Raw genomic sequence first — 18,141 nt, 5'->3', positions numbered from 1 at the left:
TTATTAAAAGTAAGCAGTAATGTCAATACAGAGGTATTATGTGATATTAATACATGTTTTATAAAACAGTTTAATTTATTTTTTATTTGTTACTCATTTTTGATACGATTACATGACGTCACCGCTATTCAAGGAGAATTGAAAATGCTGTGTCAGTTACAGAACACGTCTCTTTTAAAATCGTGCAGAATATTATGCTTCAGGGTTTACAATCATATACGTAATTTATGTATGCTTTTAAATGTATTGCATAGTTTGCCTTAAACATTTGTAGCGTATACGGCGCCTTTATTCATCTTATGAAAGAAAAGGTGTTTTTATTTTAACATACATCAGGTCTCTATTACAATGTACTGTAAGATTTAAAATAGGACTTCATTTGTAGCTACCTGACTTGTTCTTAACTCCGTTATCCCACAAGCACGGTTCCTAACAGTGCTTGGTTATGACCATTTATTTAAACTTACTGGTATGTGTCCAATTCAGTTAGCTCGCTGGTGTACCACGTACGCAACGATTCTCTACGCTCTTCAAATATTGTGACATAATATATTTAATCACTTACAATTCAGTGAACACGAGAAAGTGGACGATTTAAACATTTCGCATTATTCATGAAAGTGAATGTGGTTATGCTCATGTGATATAATACTGGTTAATGTGTGAATTGTGGCAAACGGGGCCGACGTCTCGTGGCAAAACTATGTGAAACGATAAAACTAATTGACCAAATATATATGCTTATATTACGTAACACAAATATATTAGCATTTATATTCATATTTCTTATAATAATTTTACATTAAAAGGAAATAAACATCATCTTTAAAAATTATAAACATATTATTATTTATGTAATATATGATAATTTTATGATAAAACAGATGTTAAAATTTAATAATAAATTAAATAAATATTATAGTATAGTTTTAGTTATTTATGTATTATATAACAATTAATAATTATAATATATTTATAGTCTATGCATGTTCGATTCGCGCCAACACCTCGCAGTTCGCCCGAGTCCTGCGAGGCATGTAAACTTTCTGAAAGCACAGATTCTCAAAACTCAACATGGACGCGTCACAATCTGTATCATAGACAGAAGATACGAAGAAAAACTCGGAAGCTGCCGAAATCGCCTATTTTAAAAATGACAAATTCAAAAAGGTCCGATGTAAAAATTAGAAGACGGAGACCGATATCCGTACGACAGTTAAAGGAGCTGTGTTTAGATGTATTATTGAACAATGTACGATATGTTTTAAGTATAATATATTTTTTTAAATCGTCTTTATGTTTATAATATATGTTAATTAAAAATAAATGTCAAATGTCATCATCTGACACGAACAAAATGCAAAAGAAACTTTCGTCTGCAATTCAAATTCCTTTCATCGAAAAGTCTTAAAAATCATATCGAATCCATTAAAATTAAAATGATTTTAATGTTTAACTTCTACAGTTTATCAGATATAATAAATAAATTGCTAATAAAATTAAAGATTCGAAATACATACGCAATTAGCTTGTGACTACTTTGATCTGTTTTGTATCCTTTGTTACCATTTAATCTTGGATGCTAGAGCGAGACATATATGTATGCAGATATAATTTTTTTTTATAAAAATTCATAAGAGTAAATCTATGCAATAATACGGATCTGGTTTTATTAATTTTTTATTTATATTTTTCATTCCAATAAATATATTTATATTTGTCTATTAATAAATTATTAGTCACGTAGTTTTTATTATTCAATTTCTTTAATTTTAAATTTGAATGTTTATGGAAAAGGTTGATTATTCGGAAACTAAAGAAGCCGTTTTAAGTTGGTAAAGTGGTGAATGTATAGCTTATTTGCAGTCAATTAATGTACGGTAAACCTTATCCAATACCGATGAATTCAAAATTAACAAAAAACATAGGGATATTATAGTAAAAAAAGTTAAAATAAATTATTGTTCATTATGTGTCCTTATAGACTGTACTGCAAGAAGTTATTGGCCTGTTACATTCCAAAAGAAAAAAAATAAATGTGACATTTTTCAGAGACATCACTTTTTATAGTTTATTGAAAGGCTTTTACACCTATAATCAATCACATCTTCTTTTCAGCCAATACACATCCACTGAAAGGTCTTTCTCCCCCAAAGGTTGTCACGAAGACCACTCTTGCGTTGTCTGCATTCAGCGACCTCCCGCGAGCTTAACTAGTGTCTAAATCAGTGTTTCCCAACGTGGGGCCCACGCCCCACAAAGGGGTAATTTGATTTTTTAGGGGGGCAATTCAAAAATGGAATCAATGTGATGTCAGATGTCAAGTTTAAAGTTAAAAGCAAATTCTTAAATAAATATGAATGCATACAAAATAAATTTGAAATGCTGGGCATAAGAATTTTCAAAAAGCTAAGGTGGGTCATGGTATAAAAAAGGTTGGGAAACACTGGTCTAAATAGTAGGGGACCTACCCCCTATGTATAGAATCTTTAAACAGTATATGTTTTGATTATAAATAATGTGGGTATAAATATTCTATGCACGAAGGTTACTTTAACACGATACATAAATTGATTAGAACCAAATGTTTCCATAAAATTCGTTTGGTTATAAATAAAGATTATTAATGCTCACGACAGCGAAATTGTTCGGTTCAGGTCAGCGAAGATGATGTGATAGAATTGTGTTCAGCGCGTTACGTCACTGTCGTGGCGGGAAGCAGTAATTTTCCGACTGAGTGCGGTTTTATGCTGTTTCTTGGTTACGTTGTAGCCGTACCTAACAAAAGTAAGTCAGTGGGAAATCACAGCTCGCTGACGTTACGCCATCGAATAAATAACTTTTGATGACCTTGACTTGTGCTTGCCTTCGTCTACGTTAACACATACATGTAATTAGAGGCCTCGATGTCACAAATTGATCTTAAAATTCTTTTACGCGCTCATGCCATTTCTCTTTAACAGAAGCGTTTGCGTTCACAAATTTAGTGGTTAGTTCATGAGGGCTTTTGATCCGTCCATCGTCATCTGGATCTTGCTTCATTCAGTCCACTCTAGGAACAAATCCACAGCGTCGTCGTTCTTATTACATACCTAGCATGTCAAAATTCGAGAATAATCGATTTTAATTATCTTGTTTGCGTTATATGTAGTTTAATTAATAACAACTATTTAAAAACTCAACAAAGTAATACCAATCTCATTGCGACCCTCCATAGATCCGTAATTGAGCGATAGTAACCGATAAAAGCCAATGGACTGTCAGGTTGAAGTGGTAATGTAGACCACAGACCCACAAGGCAGACAAACTAATAATTGTGTTTTAAAAATAAGAAAATGCAAAGCGTCTACAACCTTTTTTAACCACGAGCTATCGTACAATATATTTAAAGTGCTTCTTATAGTAATAGTAAGGTAATATAATTTGAATGTTTATTATCTATTTGTTTATAGCCACAAACATTTGCCCTCCAAATGGGCAATGGCGAAGAAGAAGGAGACCCTGTATGGCCGCGCGAGGAGTTGGGACCGACTGGCGTGGAAGACATGACCCGCCTCCACGATCTACACGAAGCCGCTTTACTCTGGAATCTAAAATTACGTTATGAACAGGGACTCATTTATACATACGCGGGCTCCATATTGGTTGCTGTCAATCCCTATCGGCCTGTTGACGCGCTATATGGCCTGCAGACTGCAAGAAGGTGGGACTTCAACTGTTTTTTTATTTATTTATAAATGTGACGAGATAACATGTTAACTTAATTTTTAACTGAACGTCCATGATGCATCTGGATTTACTTAACCCTTTCCACTCTAAGGCTGTTATGTAACATCGATAAAATTTAATTGAATTATATATATATATATCTTGCGATTCTAGAATATGTTTCATTCATTCGCGATTAAAACATTTTAGTAACAAAAATCTTTCCTGTTTTAAAATTTTCCGCAAAAAGAAGTATCACACCATGTCGAGTATCACTCGACAGTGGAGCTTGTGAAACAAAATCAGTGTCGAGTGACACTCGACATTGGAGTGGAAAGGGTTAAAACTTACAATCTACATAGTTTTTATGTAGGCATACAACTTTTAAGTTAAATTCAAACTTATGTATTTGTGCAAAGTTTAATATTTATTACACATATGCATAATGACTAATTATAGCTTAAATCTCTGGGTTCATCAGCCTCCGAATCGGTGAAGCGATTGTTTAATCATCACCGTTTCAACTTTACAATGTCCACTGCTGGAGATGCCTTCTTCACAGATTTACAATAAGACCAGTTGTAAGCGGCCTGTCTCAAGCGATTGCCAGCGATCTTTATAAAACAATAACTTTAAGCCTCAGCGGCCAATTGTTCTGCGCGTTTTGTGGCCTGTTCACTTCAACTAGCTTTTTTTGTATAATAAAATTTTGTATAGAAGTCCCGAGCACAGCTCTCTTCATGGCTACGAGATTGCCAATGAGGTTCGAAATGAAAGACCTCTTTTCTGTGTCGTAATTCATCACTGTATTTACGGCCAAATATTTTATTTTTAGGGCAATATGGGTATTGAAAATATTAGATTATTTAGACGTATTCTCAAGATTCACTTGCTTATCCTAGGTTGACTAATTCGTCACCTAAAAGACTAAAACAAAGATAAGTTATTTTAAGAGTGAAACTTTGGTTTTTCCAGCGTTCTTGGTATAAATATTCAAATGGCGTGTGTGACGTAATGACATAACTAATGCATTAGACTTGCTTGTTGTAAAGTCAAACCATTTTACATATAGCTTCTGTACCTATTGTACACGAAACACCCGATAAAATCCAACCTACAAGGCGTTAACAAGAATCACAGTTAACATTGGAATAAATCTAAAGAATTAATATGAATGGAAGGCCTCCGCCATTGTACCTGTGCGTTGAACAATTATAATGTCGTTAGACATCAAGTACGGTACATAGCCTTGACACTTTTAATGTAATCTCTTTAACGTATTGTCTAAAATGTTTCACGTGGGGGCAATGTTACGGAGACTTAATCAAAACTTTAAGGACACTTACACAACAGTTTGATATAGCTATTTAATATTGAAAAAATGAGTGTTGTTTACTCTTGCGAAGTGGGTAGGCGTGGTAACCCACTGCGAGAATATACGACATAGTTAAAGTCGAAAGATGTCGCTAAATGCAGGCAGTGCAAGATTGGTCATGGTAGCTATCTTTGGGAGAAGCTGCTGAAATAATGATGATTATATATATTAGACGTCGCTTACCGCCTGGTTGTTTGGTTAGTGATGATACGTTTTATACTGCATACTGTATCATACCGAAACCAGATATTATCAGGGGACAACTAGCGACTAAAGTTTGATAGAAAACGAATTTAAAATATCTTTGTTCGAATATACATTTAGAAGCACTTTTGATCGAAGATTATTTTAACATTATAAGTAGCAAGCTATCACCGGCTCGGAATGTCGATCTGCTGAGAAGTTTCGACCAGAAACACAACTGTAGCACTTTTCAAATGAAATGTAACAATATTTGATGTACGACTTATAATAACAGTAAAGTAAACATGTCAACCAATCAAACCAAATATTTTCACAATCTAAAAACCATCGAATGGTATAATAAGATTTATTTATTGGATACTTAAAAGTCTGTCTGTTTTACTGCAGATACCACGCGGCGGAGGCGTTAGGTGATCTACCACCGCATCTGTTCGCTATAGCAGCTGCTGCTCGCTCATCGTTACCGCAGCCTCAAGCCATACTTATCTCCGGCGAGTCGGGCGCGGGCAAGACCGAGTCCACCAAACTAGCGGTCCAGTTTCTCGCTGCCGTCGCCCCGGCGCCGCCGGGCAGGGCGCCTGTCTCCGAACAAATATTGGAGGCCGCGCCTTTGCTGGAAGCATTCGGGAATGCAAGAACACCAAAAAATCACAATTCTAGTCGTTTCGGAAAACTTTTAGAACTTTATTTCAAAGATGGCGCTCTAGCCGGTGCCAGGGTAGCGCACTATCTTCTCGAAAAGTCAAGAATAGTTACTCAGTCGCCAGGCGAAAGAAACTATCATGTATTTTATGAATTATTAGCCGGTCTCGATGAGGAACAAAGAAGATCAAGAGGGCTGTTGACGGCTGAACATTACTTCTACCTAAACCAAGGCGGGGACTCCGGAGGAGCTGGTGCCGGAGCTGATTGGTCAGCATTGTGCGGCGCTATGCAAGTACTAGGCATAGGGGATGCTGAACGAGAAGACATCATAAGAGTTTTAGCGGCAGTTCTTCATCTAGGGAATGTATATTTTCATAGAAGACAGCTACGTCACGGTCAAGAAGGTGTTCAGCTAGGAGGAGGAGCTGAAATCCGCTGGGCGGCGCATTTATTGAAGGTTCCAGCAGAGGCACTAGCTCGGGCATTGACTACAAGAGTGACAGCTGCTAGGGCTGAGCGTATGCGATCTCCTTTGCCAATAGACCAGGCTTTGGATGCCAGAGATGCGTTCGCAAAGGCTCTATATTCTTCTCTCTTCAACTGGCTTGTCTTACGCATCAATTCGATAGTTCACAGAGCAGGTCTACACGACGCTCATCGCATTTCTCTCCTCGATATATTCGGTTTCGAAGACTTGGAAGAGAATTCCTTCGAGCAACTTTGTATTAACTATGCGAACGAAACTCTGCAGCATTATTTCAATAAGCACATATTTAAGCTCGAACAGCAAGAGTATCAGAAAGAGCGGTTGGAGTGGTCAAACCTGACGTGGAACGATAATTCTCCAGGTATGTTATCACACTTACAGTTTACTAGCTGAACCTTGCAAAAGGTCTTCTGCTGGCTACTTCCATAGGTTACTTTCCTGAACCTTTTTTAATTTTAACGCTACATATACATACCTATTTACATTGTGATTGGTTGAATGTTATATAAATTGACATAACGCAGTGCCGTCTGGCTGCGAAATCCGACAGTGACGATAGTACATAAATCATCTCTGTGAAATAATGTATAGACATATCTCATTATAATCGATAACATTATTTGTAAGCTTTAAGATTTTATATACAGGATGATTAGTTTCGGAAGTAAAAGCTTTAAAAGAGACAATGTATAGAGTTCGTCAGCAAAAAACTTTCAAGCTTATATATAATAAGCTATTTTCTATCAAAAGTATTTATATTCTCCTTTGCAATGAGATAAATAAACAACTTCTAGCTGTACAAAGTCTACAGGGACAGAAAGTAAACATTTTTTTTTATATGTAATCGTCCTTTTTTCTTGCTACATTTTTATTACGTCGTTTATTATTTCTGAATTTATAGATATTTCGATAAGTTGTACCATACCATGTATTAATTAACAGCACATGGGCTGTATGTAACATTCAAAATTTTAACACCCTATACAAACCGGTGGTTTGATTGATTATGCTTAATTTAACATATAAATATTTTGTATACTTAACTGTAAATTCTTTAAGTATGTTTGTCTTTGCAGTAATCCAACTACTCAGCAAGAAGCCAGTGGGTATACTCCACCTGTTGGACGACGAGAGCAACTTCCCACGAGCTTCAGACGCCTCGTTCCTAGAGAAGTGCCATTACAACCATGCTCTGAACGAGCTATACTCAAGGCCTAGGTTAGGAGCTAACGAATTTGGGGTGAGTTTAAAATTTCATTTGTGATTAAAAATACCAGTAAATTCTATATCGTGCCTGACTAATTTCTTTATCTTGCAGTCTGTTTGGTTGTTTGATGTATTACCATATATAAGACGAGCGAAATCGTTGCCATCATAAGCATATCAACAGACAGACGTCCACTACAAGATCACAAAGGTCGCCATGACTTACGCTGTCTGTATCCAACGACTTCCTAAGATCTTGACTAAGTCATCGGTCCATCTCGTGCGGGGCACCAGCGCTGTGCTCCATCCACTGCTAATTCAGACTAGCAATTCTTTGACCTTGGTTACCAATTTTAATAAAATATTTAAGAAGTGTTTTTGGACGATTGAATATTTATCCAAAAGTGTACAAAATAGAAAGAGATTAAAATAGAATGATGTAACATGTTAAAATGTGCTTAAACGCCTTCTATTTAAATAATGGATAGCACATATCAAATTGAAGCAAAAGACATAAAGAAAAGTTGTCATTTTAAATAATAAAGTAGATTAAATGATGATAATAAGTGTAGGAATCCAATTAATATGCAAACAACAAAAATATGAACCAGGCGATTCGACATAAAAAAATATTGTAAATAAAATAAAATCCAATTTAAAACTAATTATAATCCTTATATAATATTTCTCTGTCCAATAAGGTTTTACCGGTGACTAGTAAACAAATGTATAAGTATACAAATAAATATATGTTTTTCTGTACAACCTTATCAACTATTCATTACTTTTCCTTCTATTTCCATTGTTGTCTGTATAAAATTGCACCAAGTGATGAGACCACTGGTTGTTCGTTTTTAGTTATAATAAATGTATGTATTTTTTTTCTCACAGCTGAAATAAAGAGTAATAAATAAAAGATTTCTATTGATATTTACTGATTTTTTTTGTCACAGATCAAGCACTACGCGGGCCAAGTATGGTACAATGTGGAGGGTTTCTTAGACAAGAACCGCGACGCTTTACGTGGAGATGTGCTGGAGTTGCTGTGCAGCAGTGACGTGCCCCTGGTCGCGGAGATGTCGGCACAGCTGCGAGCTCAGCACGACGCCAACAAGACTCTGCCTCGAGGAGCTAACGGTCGATTTGTGACTATGAAGCCCAGGACGCCCACTGTCGCTGCCAGGTTACACCCTTATCTATACCGTCATTGTTATCATTTCAGGCGTAGAACGCCGACTGTCGGACATAGGTTACCGCTAATGATTCGGCTTTCATTCTACCTCTTTTAAACTATAGCCCAATTGCGTTAAGAATTTATTTTTTATTAATTATAATTTATATCGCTAGTGTTTTTTTTTTACAATATTTATCTTTCGCTTTAACTAAACGCAGACAGTTGGGAGAGGGTTGCCGCTATTTGATACTGATCTTTCTTCTCCCTGCTGCGAGGCATGACAGCGTTCTATAATTTTTTTACATTTTTTTTACACAATTTTCACTTACTGGTAAACACAGCTAAAATTTATACGTATTAACAAAACAATTTGGAATACTCTGCGATAAAAATTAGAGTCAAATTCACAGTGATAAATTGAATATAGGTACGGCTTTAATAATGTACTTATGAATTTCTTATACTTCGAGTTGTCGCTTATGTTTAAATTCGAATTTAATTTTTTTTTCAACATATGATGCCGAGAAAAGTTTACCATCTGACCGAATAATAAATGTCTCAGACTCTAATGTCTCTATTAGAATTTTATATTTACTTTACGTCGAAACAGCCTAGAGCCAAACAAATCATTCCCAAGGTGTGTAGACATACAATCAATTCTATGAAATAATTTACAATATAGTAACTTTTCGGACGTACATATTCTCCTATTCTGGCAGATAATTCCCTCCTTTTCTGGCAGATAAATTAGTCAAGCCATAGATGTACAAAATTTGATTTTGTTTCTGGTATTTACATTGTGCGTATCACACCTCCAATGAAAATACGTAATGATTTTGTACAATACATTTTTATACAAGCTTCTCAAAACGACAGTTAACATTTTAATATGTTTTTTTTATTCTCTTAATTATTCAGTCTCCATTGACTTTATGTTTCCCAGGTTCTCTGATAGTCTGCAACAGCTGCTGGAATCGATGACACGGTGCAACCCTTGGTTCGTACGCTGCATCAAGCCGAACACGGACAAGTCGCCCATGAAGTTTGAACTGCCGTGTGTGTTGGCGCAGTTGCGTTATACTGGCATGTTGGATACCATCAAGATTCGTCAGACTGGATACCCAATACGTATACCCTTCCAGAACTTCGTGGAACGTTACCGGTAAGTGTTCTAAAAATCGACGATTAGGTATTAAGTTTAAAGGCTATGTGTACTTTTCTTGTTTTCTTTTGCTAGAGATCACTTTACACATTACTGCGTTTTAATTTAAAGGGAGCTTTCTTTAACTGACAGCGCGACACCACTTAGTTGGACTGTAAAGACTGACGATATTATTAAGGTCGCTGGTGGCGGGCAGTGCGAGACTGGTCATCGTGGCGATCTCTGGAGGAGGATCTCTTTGCCCGTCTATCGATTTTTCTAGAGGATTTTCGGTTTTTTTTTCAATTTTAAGGAGCCGTGTACGTTGGTGTTGCACGCTTTTTTAACTGCGCAGTTATTAATTAGCCATCCTTTTTATTTTTAAATTTAAAAAGTAACTATGGTACTGTTATGAATTTTAATTAAACGTTTGTGTACATCAGGTACTTACTGAAGTCAAATCCACCACGCTCAACGCCCTACCGAGAGATATGCAACTCAATTCTTGCTGAGATGCCACCTACCGGTGCTGGTGAGTGTGAGCCTTTCTTGACATTTGATATTCTTTATTTAAAAATAAAAATATCACTTTTAATTTAATATTTTTTTAAAATATGTGCTTAAAAAAATTAATTATTTGCTTTAAAAAATACAATAACATTTAACATTATCCTAGAGATAATATTCTGATCACATAAATATATAAAACCCTAAGTTTTTCAGATTAATTTTTACTGATTTATTCTTTTTTTTCTACATTAGATTGGTGTTGATCACTTTTACTCATCGCGAGAATACTAAAAGAGTTCAATTTAATAGAATCTAGAATCAAATTGGACATCCCTTTTAATAGCATTCAATTTAAAAACATAGCTACTTAGGATCCAAATGGACGCTGATCTGAGAAAAGCTCTTAATAAACTAGGTCGGGTTTTTATTTACAAAGAATGCTGTTTGTGGAGTGGTATGATAAAAATCGCCAGGACAAAAGAACTTTCTATATATATGAATAAATGAGGAACTGTCTTTCATATCAAAAAAACAGTTCCGACCGGTTTAGGATACAAAAAAATATTCGACACTTAAATGTGTTTGTGGAACACTCAAATAAAAACAAGAAAGCATTATAACGCGTACGATTCAAATCAATCACGCCCACGTCGTCATTGTTAGAAGAATTACGATTTATTGTATGCATAATGCAGCGGCCGTGTAAGTCGGGGTTAATTTGCATGCGTCCGATTTGCACGAGCTCTGTTAAGCGGGATTTACGTGCATTGTGTTCGCGACGGGATTCATACTCGGGTGAGGAATTCGAAGGGTTTAACGCATCAAAACGCATTAAAACATACAAGTTTATTTCTCGGCAAAGAATTAAATAAGACTTACTGGTTGATTGGTCATAGGTGTAAAAGCGTTAAAGTGTTGAATGTATATCTATTTTGTTGTCAATTAATGTATACCATATCCATAAATCAATGGTTACAGAAACAATAAATAACGTAATCATAATTTAGTAAGAAAAACGTTTTCAACATTCAAACGTTTTCAAAAAAGTCCCTAGACTGTACTGCCGGAAGCCATTGGCCTATCGCATTCCAATATAAAAAATAAATTAATGTAATATATATATTTCAGAGTGATAACTTTATAAGGGTGATAGCAGATAGATTTAAAAACTTTAAATCTTCTTACTGCCAATAAGCTATGAATTAACCCTTTTAACAAATAAATGCACGGTGTTGCTATAGATCTACATCTATTCTATGTTCTAAAAATACCTGTTTTGTATTAATTTTTCTCTCTTGTATTTGAAGTAAACTACAATTCACTTTTAAATTCGTTAAAGTTTTCTAATAAGTGTCTATTCTTGTCTATGCCTAGCAGTTTTTTTTAAAGAAATGAGTTATTTTTTTAATAAATACTATTTTTACTTTACATTTATGAAATTAAAGGTAAAGCTTTTATACCTACAACTGTTCTTCGTCTTGTATAGACAATCATTACTACGGAAGCAATATTATTTTGCTCATTAGTGTTATTAAATTTTGTTTAGTACCGCACTAGATGAATGTTTATCATCATCTTGAAGTAAATTCACAGATCTGTAATTTATTAAAATAATTTAGTTGTTCTATATTTGAATCTAGCGTGCGTACACGCAAAACCAACAGGTGAATGCTAAACTCGTTATCAAAGTAACACCAAAAAGTTCTTATGTATTTTTATAACTGCTTATATACATAACAAGTCTTACGCACTCGTGACGTTGCGGTGAAAGTGTTACAGATGTTGTTATGTGTGAAATTACTTGTCGAGAAACCGCATAACATGCTATAAAGATGTTCACTTCGAATTTTCACGATGCTAACGCTATTTTTATCAGATGTTACTTTAAATGTAATATAATGTTGAATATTTATTAATACGACATTAGGCTTAAAATTAAAATTAATTTTTAAAAATATACTCCGTTGTTATTTTAATTACCTTCATAAATCAATGCATTATAAATATTCTGTGTTTAACAATATTTTTTTAAATAGCACATGTGAATGTTTTTTTTATTATTTAATTATACGCAACCTTTTTAAATATCTTAACAAGTTTATTGTAGCATATTTTCAAATTAGCTATATCTTATTATTCCAGTAATCAAGATGTTATTGTGTACCGGTTTGAAAGGCCTCGTTGCTAGTGAATATCTTAGATAAAAGGTCTTATGAATAATATTTCTAGAAGATGTGCGTGATTGATTACAGGGTGTATAAATGAAGGTTTAAATATTTTGAAGGATATAGCTCATTTTTAAGCAAAAGGCTTTAAAGATTTTATACCTATTTCAAATCACTCTGTATTAAGTGATCATTTCCAAATATGTATTTTTCTATTGGAATGCGAGAAGCTAATTTCTTAATTTTAATATTGATTATGACTTTAATTTTCAGCCGGAGCAGACTTCCAGCTGGGTGCGGCACGTGTGTTCGTGCGTGAAGCGCTGCACAGAGCGCTGGAACGGGCTCGAGCTGATAAACTACGTGCAGCTGCTACAGCGCTACAAGCGCATATCAGGGGCTATCTAGCCAGGCAAGATCTTATGTCTAGATTTTTTATATATAAGAGTGAGGGCTTTGGAGTTTTGGACGGACTAAATTTACCGGCATAGCTCAGCGGATTGGCTAGTTGAAGTAACATTGAATAGGCTACATAGCGTGTAGAACAGATAGATGTTTGGCCATAGGGTTTTGGAGTGGAGGCGATTAATATAGTATTTTTAAATCTGGACCCGCTGAATAAGATCTGCATCAACTTTCCTAGTAGGATTCTTCGTTTCCCTTGTCCATTATTGAAAGCATCCTGAACTTGAACCAACATAGAAACTCACTGATAGCCAAAATTTCACACGACTATAAACACGAGTCTCATCAGAAATTGATGTTTTCAGCAACACTTTATCTAAATTTAAACAATTCATGATAACAGGACGAAAATGTAGTTTTTTGCTTATTTTGTACATTAATATTTCGTAATATTATTAATATGTACACATTGTATTACTTATATTGTAATCTCAATGTTGTTAATTTTAATTATTTTTTTAATAACTTAAAAATTTAAAAAAGTAATGATGTAAAATAAATTATTTAAATTAAAGAAATACCTTACTGTAGAGCAAACGAAACACTAAATTATATTCGTTTAACTAATAGCGGTAGCAACTAATCAACAGGAAGCAATACAGTCAACTGCGCGAGTCCGCCGTTCGAATCCAGTCGTGGTGGCGGGGGTCCTGCGATCGGCAGCGGTATTTGCGCATGCGCCGTGGCGTGGTCCGGGCACAGGCGCTGGTCCGCGGCCGTAGAGCAAGGCGGCGTGTAGCGGCGCTACGGGAACAGAGAAATGCCCAGCGGCGCAGACAAGAAGCCCAGCAAGCTGCTGCCAAGTGAGCAAAAATTTTTTTTTTTTTTAGATCGTACTTGCGGCCAAAATTTTATTTACAGATTCCGCGACTTCAAGGTGTTTGAGTGCAAAGAGCGCGCGCCTACCATAAGAACTCTTAATGTAGCGAAGTTCGATGATTCCCTGGAAAACCTCGACTGGGGCTGCTACACCACACCAGCTCTTACACCACTTCGGCAGGCTCTATATAGTAAATAGACTCGAGGGCCGCCACAAGTGGATCTCAGCTTGACCTGTCGACATTAGCATCATGTTAGACGTTAGCAACCAACTGCAAGTAACACGCCTTCTCTAAAAATCGCTTCGATGACCGGTCTTGTGCTGCCCATATCTAGTATTCGCAAACCACAAACTTGACCATGGGCTATCACTCGTCGATAATACCTTTTCTAGGATTCTGACACGAGGGTGACCGAGAGAGCTGAACCCAGTAAATTATAGTCCATTCGCGTTAAGAACGTTTAGTGTTGTGCGCCGACCTACTTTTTATTTCTAATTCTATTAAAATTCAAATTCAAGAATTCTTTATTCAAAATATGATGGATTATATATCTTATTCATTTGAGCATGACTCTACCAGCAGTTATGTAGTTTCCGAAGAGTTCCATTTATTTATTTATGTATTAATAACACATCAAAGCCGTCTACACAATTTCTGGGGAAAGTTACTTCAAGTATCCCAATAATCGATATTTATTTATTGTAAACAAAAAGTACGTACGAGTATATATCTCGACAATTTGTAATAAACGTACATTTATAACACAAGACAAAGCAAAGCTGACTTTTAAAAGTAAAAACCTGCGTAGCACTACCTTTGCTTTTGTGTTCCCTTCAGAAAAAAAATATATAATTTTTTTTTACAGGAGACGTGCAGCAGAACAAAAAGCGAAAGCAGAAAGCCTGCAAGTGCTAGAAGTACCCGCGGAACTGGCCTTCATAATGTCCAAAATTGACGAATGGCAGCCACCTCACACCGAAAAAAACATTACCAAGGTATATAATTTTATAATTAAGTGACATATATTATCTGTGTCATTATTATTCATATAGTTTTAGAATTAAGAACTGTTAAATCACAAAACCTTTTTTGTTCTAATAATTGACGAAACAAAACCGCCGTCTTTTCAACATAAAAAGCCATTTTACAGTACGGTAAGTATAAAACTGAGAAAAACAACTACATAATATTCCAAAGAACTAAACATAATGTTTGTGATTTTCACCAAAAAAAAAACGGTATTTAAATTCTCTTCACTTTTTGTATATTTTTTTAGCAAGCTGCTCCGACGTTCTATATCCTGCCAAAAGGTATTGGCCTGTCGCATCCCAATGGAAAAAATCAATTAATGTAACATTTTCAGAGTGATTATTTTATGTATTGATTAATTTTAAAATAAGTGTATTAATTTTGTGTCTTGTGTGAAAATTTCACACAAGAACATTCTTCAGATTATGAGGAAATGCATAATAATTAAAGAAATGAGAATCCTCTTTTAGAGAAGATGTTTTTTTTTAACAATAATGAAAACAATAGAAAACCAAATAATAAATAAAATTATCTTTTTTGCGTGATAACAAAACACAAAAAATAGGTTAAAAAAGAAAGAAAAAGAAAAGATAAATATTTGCATATCCAATAAATAAAATCACTTAGGAGCGTTCACTAAAAAGGTTTACGCTTGCAGGTCTCAGGGGATGTATATGCTGAGGAAGAACGTGTGCAGCTGCCGAAAGACCTGCAACAGTTCGCATTTTCCAAGTTCAGCTCCGTATACTTCGCCGACGGCGGCCAACTCAGTCCCAAGAAGCACCCGATCACCAAACCATTCCTATCCAAGGCTGCTGTCAGGTAAGTTTTTATTTAACATTAATTTAGCACTTTATTTGTAACGGTTCTTCTAACCGTTACAGTTTCAATTAACGATTTGTTTCTCCATTTCTCCTGTGTGTTTGCTATGTGGCAATATCCTTCTGTAACGAGTCTTATGGAAGTCAACTTCCTCTACATTGAGCAGAAAGGTGCATTTAGTTAAAGCTGCTTCATTATTTTTTGTTTTTATTTGTGGTTCCGATCGGAGGAAACTTTTATTGGTTTTGATTGGACATTGTAGCTGATCATTCCCGTACTACATGTGTAAATATACTTGCTTAGTTTCTCCGCTTCAAGTACTAAGGCAATTTGTTTTTATTGCTTTTTCTTTGTATTTTGTTGACTTTTATAGCATGAACTGGCCACGCTATATTTAGGTTATGTTTCTATTTACTAATTTGTATTTTACTAAGAGTATATGTATAATACAGAAGATATAATCTATAATAGTCAGATATTTGTAATACTGGTATTATAGAACCAACTGGTATTATAGAAGTAAAAATGTTATGTTGGATGGTACGTCACGGAGGACACCAGTTTCTTCCGCCATTTTTCTTCCTAACGCTAACGCCAACAATAGCAACTGACCAAATCGAGGTTTGGCCATTTTGAGCGCCCTTGTGTCGGAATGATAAGCATTATTTTTAGATGCTCAAAATATACCTGCTCTTTTACTTGTCAGGGATCAAGACTTCAACGACGCGGTTGCTATATTTAAGCTAATATTGCGATGGTGTGACGAATCTGCCGCAGGAGACGAAGCCAGGCAAAAGGTAAAAGGAATATTACGAAATTTATTGGCATATAGATCGTTGAAACAGTCTTTTCGCAAATAGTATCCAAAAAATTGGAATAAAATCTCTTTACCTGTACTTTTGTATCTGGCTGGTTTTGATGACATTATGAAGAAGGGTAAATTTTTAAAATATAAATGAGATAGGAAAATTTTGTATCCAACTTTTTTAGTTATTTTTTTTATCTTTCTGTCAAACTGAATGAATCATATTAAATGCGAAAGTACTTTTTCTAACCTACACTTTTTTTATAAAAATAACCAATTTTACGCGGCGCATATTGATTTTAACTCCATACATTATACATTATATGAAATTTCAAATTTCAAGACAGAAATATTATATAAAAATGGTAGGAAATCATGTAAAAGTTATTAAAAATTAAATTTAAACCGTTCGTCTTTTTATTGATATCAAATCCAGCCAGATACAGACAGAAAAATCATGTAATTTTATTGCCATAGTTTTAAATCTATGTATCTAATAATATCTTTAAAAATTTTAAAACTTGATTTGCAGGTCCTTGCTGATTACATAGCATCCCGAGGATTATCCTCTAGGGGATTGCGAGACGAGATCCTGGTGCAGCTGTGCAACCAAGCTAGCGGGGAGTCTGCAGAGAGGGTTTGGAAGTTGGTCGCACATTGCTTGGCCTCTTTCCAGCCTGGCCCCGCACTGCACAAGTTAGTCTAAACATTTTTTTTATTTAATTATTTAAAAAAACACTACTTCTTCATGTTATAAATTATAATTATTATTTGACGAACTTTAATCATGAAGTAAAATTAATTAGTAAGAAGTTTTTTTTATTATAATTATTTCATGAATATTCATTATTGTACAACATTATGATAATATATTTTGGGGATGTTCCCTAAAAAATAGAAATGTATATAAGAGAAAAACATGCCGAGAATTAGTATCTTGCTGAAAAGAAAAGTAATAAATAGTTTTAAAAGAGTTCCGAAACTTGTAAAAGGGTAACTGTGGAGTTTTTATCGTGTTCACTCAACAATTCAAAACGAACAGTAGTATGAACATTATATTAATGTTGAGATGTTTCGAAGGTGCTTAGCAAAGCCTATTCGAAAATAGATATTTATTTATTGTGCTTTTGTTAATATACAGTTTTTTTTTAGGTATTTACTTCGTTTGATATCGGAGTCGACGACTGGACGACAGCGCAGTCGGCTACTACGGTTAGCTTGCGGCAGTGAAGCAAGCAGCGCACGCGCATCGGGCGTGGCGCGTCGGGCTCCGCCCACCAGCCTCGAGTGGCGCGCGGGAGACAACGCGAGACCCGCTTTGCCACTACGACTTTACGACGGTACTTACCTCCTCCTCCTCATATCCCTCACTTCTAAGGATCGTGGCTCCTTTTAAGAAAATTTGAGGCGCCTTATGTACTACATTTGTGTCTTTTCACGTGAAGCCTTTTTCGAGTGATAGCACAGTCATTTGTTGAAGCGTCTTAAAGCGGATTGGGGGAAGTCGTATATCGTTATTTATTAACGTGGACAGACGATCTTAGTAAAGTTGTTAGATGACGCTGTATGCTGTCCACATTAATC

The 18,141-nt window shown here is 35.2% G+C and overlaps 1 protein-coding gene across 1 annotated transcript in view; it reads left to right on the top strand.

Annotated features, from left to right (window-relative positions):
* Myo10A (Myosin 10A) overlaps nt 1-18,141 on the top strand; it is a 113,234-nt gene that overhangs the window by 38,321 nt on the left and 56,772 nt on the right. Inside the window, exons 3-15 of the mRNA XM_068776071.1 lie at nt 3,453-3,703; nt 5,675-6,780; nt 7,496-7,659; nt 8,579-8,808; nt 9,743-9,961; nt 10,384-10,472; nt 12,889-13,027; nt 13,671-13,883; nt 14,767-14,896; nt 15,589-15,752; nt 16,459-16,549; nt 17,090-17,253; nt 17,710-17,897. Of these exons, the coding sequence (XP_068632172.1) occupies nt 3,453-3,703; nt 5,675-6,780; nt 7,496-7,659; nt 8,579-8,808; nt 9,743-9,961; nt 10,384-10,472; nt 12,889-13,027; nt 13,671-13,883; nt 14,767-14,896; nt 15,589-15,752; nt 16,459-16,549; nt 17,090-17,253; nt 17,710-17,897 (3,148 nt within the window). The remainder of the gene's footprint in view (nt 1-3,452; nt 3,704-5,674; nt 6,781-7,495; nt 7,660-8,578; nt 8,809-9,742; nt 9,962-10,383; nt 10,473-12,888; nt 13,028-13,670; nt 13,884-14,766; nt 14,897-15,588; nt 15,753-16,458; nt 16,550-17,089; nt 17,254-17,709; nt 17,898-18,141) is intronic.

The sequence above is a fragment of the Battus philenor genome, unplaced genomic scaffold, assembly GCF_028537555.1.
Source record: "Battus philenor isolate CCGP_79_NKW_IND1 unplaced genomic scaffold, ilBatPhil1.0.hap1 SCAF_9, whole genome shotgun sequence".
Taxonomy (NCBI): domain Eukaryota; kingdom Metazoa; phylum Arthropoda; class Insecta; order Lepidoptera; family Papilionidae; genus Battus; species Battus philenor.
This window is presented reverse-complemented; position numbering and strand designations above follow the sequence as displayed.